Source organism: Rhinolophus sinicus, chromosome 3 (assembly GCF_057876585.1).
Source record: "Rhinolophus sinicus isolate RSI-liver-muscle chromosome 3, RSI-T2T, whole genome shotgun sequence".
Classification (NCBI taxonomy): domain Eukaryota; kingdom Metazoa; phylum Chordata; class Mammalia; order Chiroptera; family Rhinolophidae; genus Rhinolophus; species Rhinolophus sinicus.
In genome coordinates this window covers 24,419,001-24,425,000 of record NC_142503.1, presented here as the reverse complement: position 1 = coordinate 24,425,000, position 6,000 = coordinate 24,419,001, and the positions used below count along the sequence as shown (strand labels likewise).

The 6,000-nt window shown below is 34.1% G+C and overlaps 1 protein-coding gene across 6 annotated transcripts in view; it reads right to left on the bottom strand.

Moving 5' to 3' along the window:
- NIPBL (NIPBL cohesin loading factor) overlaps positions 1-6,000 on the bottom strand; it is a 189,437-nt gene that overhangs the window by 22,681 nt on the left and 160,756 nt on the right. For all 6 annotated transcript variants that reach the window (XM_019737211.3, XM_074328993.2, XM_088796488.1 and 3 more), the window contains one exon: positions 1,137-1,245. In XM_019737211.3, the coding sequence (XP_019592770.2) occupies positions 1,137-1,245 (109 nt within the window). The remainder of the gene's footprint in view (positions 1-1,136; positions 1,246-6,000) is intronic.

The window sequence follows — 6,000 nt, the reverse complement described above, 5'->3', positions numbered from 1 at the left end:
ATATGGAAAAGAAAGTTAGTAAAGGGGACAAAACCAATTTAGCTGAGGTGATACTGTGTTTAAAGGTACTAGGGAAAAAGATGCTGCTGTAGTAGGAGAGAGTTAAAAGATGGAAGAGAGAAATGAAGAAGCTGGGCCAGTGCTATATTAGAAAGGAAAATAAAACGCTGTTCAGCTGAAAGGAAAATGTTCTTGGGTGGCAAATTAGTTTTCAGAGATTAGCAACTTTTTAACATTAAGTAACAACAGTACCACCCTTAAAATCTGGGATAGGGAAAAACAGAACAAGGAGATAAAAAGAAAAAGAGGTACAAATGGAAAATGAAAAAAAAAAAAAACATTAAAGAAAAAAACTGCATAAAATATAAAGGGTATCAACATTTCCTCAGGTGCCATAAATGTGCCTCTGTAAGAGGCAACTGGCCCCCAACTCTGGAGAATGACCGAAGCTGACTACTGTCTCTCATTTATGTACATCAGGCAATGGAAAGCAATGCTAATCTTGTGTGCTTTAAGCAACAGATATCGTTGATGACTTTTATAGTTTTCTATAATTATTTACATTTGATTAATAATTTCAGACTTGTTACTGGAAAATAATGGGATAGATCATATAAAATATTAAATATTTAAGGAATGTAATTTAAAAAATATTGACAGCTTTCTAGCTCAAGATTAAACACATTTTATATAACAATTATAAATGACATTAGGGATGCATTAGGGCTGTACCACAAATCTTTTAAGAACATTTTTATAATAAATAATTTCATTTTGAGAGAAAATTTTATAGGATTTAAAACATAGCAAACAGTTTTCGGATGAGTGCAATTAGCTAAGTATGTATTAGCCCCTGGACTTACTTTTATTCCTGTTCAATATGACACCTAAAATTATATGGTACTGAGAGATACGTGGAAGGGATGAGGCCTATGCTTTTATTAGACCACTCTAGATAATCTTAGACAACTTTAACAATATAATCAAGGCTGCAACATCAAACAAAAAACAGATTTTATTTAAGAGTAGTTCACTGTTAGGCTAAGCAGAGTCAAAAGCAAAAATAAGAAATGTGCCAAAGTATCTTACAATATCTTATAAAACAAACTTAATGACCAATATACAAAATGTCTTACCAGCTAGAGATTCCTCATATTTAAGAATGTGCTCAACTAGGTTATCAACAAGTTGAGTACAAGCTTTCTTCACAGGTTTATATGAGGAATCCTCTTCGGACTTCAACAACTATATACGTGTATAAAAAAATAAAAAATAAAAAATCCCAGTATAATTATTCATCAGGCAACAATAATAATACTAACACATTAAATGTGTCCATAAATAATCAGCTTTTCAATTTGTCATTAACAATTTAATACTGAAAATGCAAATTAAACAAAAATACATAACAAATGTTTTAAAATAACTTATAAACCAGTAATTCATAAATACTTTCAAACAATTTTATTATAAAGTATTTAAATTGCTGTATATAGGATCTTAGGAAGGATATGAGAGAAATGAGGAAGGTGACCTTCTTTTAAGAGCACCACTCAACACTACCATGTTTTCCCAAAAATAAGACCTACTCCAAAAATAAGCCCCAGTTAAGATTGTCAGCCAGACAGATGCATTTAGTATGTATGACGATGTTCCAGAAGATGATGACATGACTGTATTTGAATAAATGTAGATTGCTGTACATGAAAAAATAAGACATGCCCTGAGAATACACCCTAATGCGTCTTTTGGAGCAAAAATTAATATAGGACCCCGTCTTATTTTCAGAGAAACACAGTAGTTGAATTACTTTAAAGAATGAGAATTTCATTCTTCATTATACCAAATCCTTTGATGTCTCAAAAAAATATATTATGGGTTAATTACATCTTTTATATAATTGCAATTACATCTGAATTGCACCTTAAGTTTTGTAATTGTAAAATATAAGGCTAGATTTCTTCTGAGTTATCCTTTACCAAATTATTAATAAATGTTAGAAAAGTGTTATGAATAATGAGATAAGGAAAGGAGATCAGTCTAACTACAGCCAAAACCCCTCACCTCACCCCCCAAAACAAACCAACCCAATCTTTCATAATAAGAGGTCAATGATAAAGTCATCTGATATATATCGGTTTTGTTAATAAAGATTAGCTAATATAATTCTGGGGATATTAAAAGAGTTGGGATGTGCATTTGATTTCTGTGAAGAGTTCTGATGCTGTCCTAGAACTTTCTGCAATGATGGAAATGTTCTGTATCTCTGCTGTCCAATATGGTTGCCATGAGTCACATGCGGCTACTTAACACTTGAAATGTGGCTAATTAATTTAAATAAAACACATGCAGCTAGTACTGGACAGTGCACGTTTAAACTTTCACTACAAGATGCATGGATGATTAAACCAACTAATAGCAATCAGAATAACACAACACATACATTGCCCCCTCCCTCCAACTCAAAGAAGTAAATCAAAGCAGAAGACTTCAATTTACCCAATTTCAACTCTGAACAGCAAATTCTCTTCCTGAGCCATAACTTAATTCCTCAAGCAGTTATTAAAATCACCTGCTGGTCTTGTCGCTTTCAGGCAAGAGTATAAAACCATCTCCTCATCCCTGTTTTTTTCCTCTTCCTCTCCAAGACATCGAGTATACATAAAAGTATTAACCATAAATTTTGGTTCATCAGTATTGCCATGTGTCCTTTTATTTACTTATAAATATAATGATACACTGTGAACCCAACTCAAGAACAAGAATATTTCCAATAATTTACATTTTCTAGTAGCTCCTTCTCTTACCCCATCTTCCTGTCTTACTTTCAAGGTAACCACTATGATGAATTCTACAATTTTTTTGCTTTAAAAAATTGTCTAAGCTGTATATTGTTTATGGTCTTGCTTGATTTTCATCTTTCTAAAAGGTATCATACTGGATGTAGTCTTCTACATCTTCTTGCCTTTAGTGACTCATTATGTCACTATCTAACCCAAGCTGTTGGATGTAACTGCATTTTATTCATTTCCTCTACTATACAACAGGCCATTGTCTGCCTATACTGCAATTCATTTATGCATTCTTCTGAAGACAGGTTAACTACAATTTCAGTGGTATACCAAGCATTCTTTCATTTGTCTTCTGGTGCACAGATGCAGGATTCTATTGGGTATATACATTGCAGTGGAACTGCTGGGTCATGGGACATACAAATGTTCAACTTTATGAAATAATGCTATTTTGAAAACTTGGTTGTAATACTTTCTTAATTAGTAGCAGTGTTTAAGAGATACTATTTAATACATCTCTTCTCTCCATCATTTGTTGTCATCTGACTCCTCAATTTTCGTCAAATGGATGTAAAATGTGGTCTTGATTTGTATTTCCCATATTACTAATGAGGTTGAATACCTTATTGGCCATACGTGCTATTTCTTCTATGAAATGCCTATTTGTAACTTTTACCTATTTTTGTACTGGGTCTTTTGACTTATATTGGTTTGTAGGAGGAGTTCTTTATATCTTCTTAAAATGATCCTTTCTCAGTTACATGTGTGTCAAGTATCTTTTCTCAGTTTGTGACCTGTGTTTCCACTTTCTTTAAGATATCTTTTAATTCCTAAATGTTCTTCATTTTAAGGCAGTGAAATTTACCAATCTTTCAAGGTTAATGGTTTTTGTCACTTGTTTAAGAAATCCTTCACTACAGGGGGTGGCTGGTTAGCTCAGTTGGTTAGAGCCTGGTGATAATAACACCAAGGTTGCGGGTTCAATCCCCGCATGGCCATGTATGAGCTGCGTCCTCCTTTAAAAAAAAAAAAAGAAAAAAGAAACAAAAAAGAAATCCTTCCCTACAAAAAAGTGAAAAATATATTCACGCATTATTTTGTTTTAAAAGTTTTAAAGATTTCCTTTAATGTATATCGCATTGACTGTTGAAGTAGGAATCAATTTAAAACAAAATTCCTTATGGACAGGCAATTGTCCCAGGCCCATTTACTGAAAATCCTTTCCCCATTAACTGCAGTGCCACTTCTGTTTTATAGTAATTATATCCTATATACGCAGAAAATTATTTCTGGGCTCTGTATACTGTTCAATTGGTCTATTTAGTACGTACAATCTTCTCACTGTATCTTTAAAACCAGGTCCTGATATTTGTTTTGGTAAGGCAACTCACTCACTGCTCCTTGCTCCTGCATTTTCAGAAGTGACAATTATTTTCAAATCTTTGCTTTTCCATACGTTTTACAATCACCTTGACCTGTTCGATGAATATTTTTTGTTCCTGATTTTGATGACATCTCTTTTATCATTTTGCCATTTTGCATAATTTTCATTTTCAGTTTTACAGGTTACTCTGTCAGATTTTATTCCTAGTTTATTAGACGTTATCATTCAAAGGTATTAAATCTTATATAAAAAATGGCCTTTGTTCTCTGAAATGATTCCTATTTCTTCTCCTTTGTTACATCACACACACACGCTTATGTTAAACCAGCTTTTTACTCATGCTATGAGTATGTATATGTATATATGTATACATATGACTATGTATACATACACACATCTTTATCCATCTTATTTTTGATGCATTTCAAAGTATATTGTAGACATCAGTGTACCCCTTTTATCCTTGAGATAAAATGTACATGAAATGAAATGTACAAAGCTTTAGTGTACATTTGCTCAGTTTTGTTAAGTGCATTCACCATTGTAACTCAAAACTCCAACCAAGATACAGAACAGTGGTTCTCTACCTCCAGCTTACATCAGCTCATTTGGAGAGAATGTTACAATACAGAATGATGGCCCCATTTTCAGAGTTATTAATTAAGTCTGGGGTAAAGACTTAGAACTTAACATTTCTAACAAATCGCAGGTAATCTCAATTACTATTAGTACCCCTGATAGATTATTACCATTACCTCAAAAGTTCCCTCATGTTCCTTCCAAGTCAATCCCTGGACCCCTGCAACCACTCTTCTGATTTTTTTTCCGCAACATAGTTTTGCCTCTCTTAGAACTTCATATAAATGGAAACGTACCCTTCTGTGTAAGGCTTCTTCTACTCTACATAAATGTTTTTATTATCCACATTTGTTGCTATACATATCAATAGTTTTTTCCTGTATGATATGGAATACTATTAAATTGTATGCACATACCAGTTTTTTTTTTTTACCCATTCACTGGTTGATGGAGACAAACTGTAGTTGATTGTAAACTTAGGAGAAAACCAAGCTGCTCCTTAAACACTTTGCCTAGAAATCTTCTCAGCTAAATATGTAATTTCATCGCTTGAAGTTCTGCCTTCCACAGAACACTACAAGAACTCAACTCAGCCAAATTCTTTGCCACTTTATAACAAAGACTGCCCTGTTGCCCAACAGCATGTTCCTCACTTCCGTCTGAGAACTCATCATAATGGCCTTTACTGTCCATATTTCCACCCACATTCTGTATGTGATTATATGTATTCTCCAAGAAGACAGAAGCTTTCTCTACAGCTCTTCTCTTTTCTGAGACCTCACCAGAACTGCTTTACATGTCTCTTCACAGCACTACCAGCTTTTTCTAGCACGCACCTCAGAACTCTTCCAGTCTCTACTGATTACCCAATTCCAAACCTGCTTCTACATTTTTAGGTACTTGTTTCAGCAGCACCCCACTTCTTGGTATCAATTTTTGTCCTAATCAGCTTGGGCTGGTATAACAAATACCACAGACTAGGTGGCTTAAACAACAGAAATGTATTTTTCATAGTTCAGAAGGTTGGGAAGTCATAGGTCAAGGTGCCAGCATAGTTGTTTTCTGATGAAGACCCTCTTCTTAGCTCATGGTTATCTCCTTACTGTATCCTCACATGGCAGAGAGCAGAGAGATCATCTCTTGTGTCTCCTCTTAGAAGGACACTAATCTGATTCATGAGGGCTCCACCCTCTTGATCTAATTATTCCCCCCTCCCCCCGAAGGTCCATCTCCTAATATCATCAC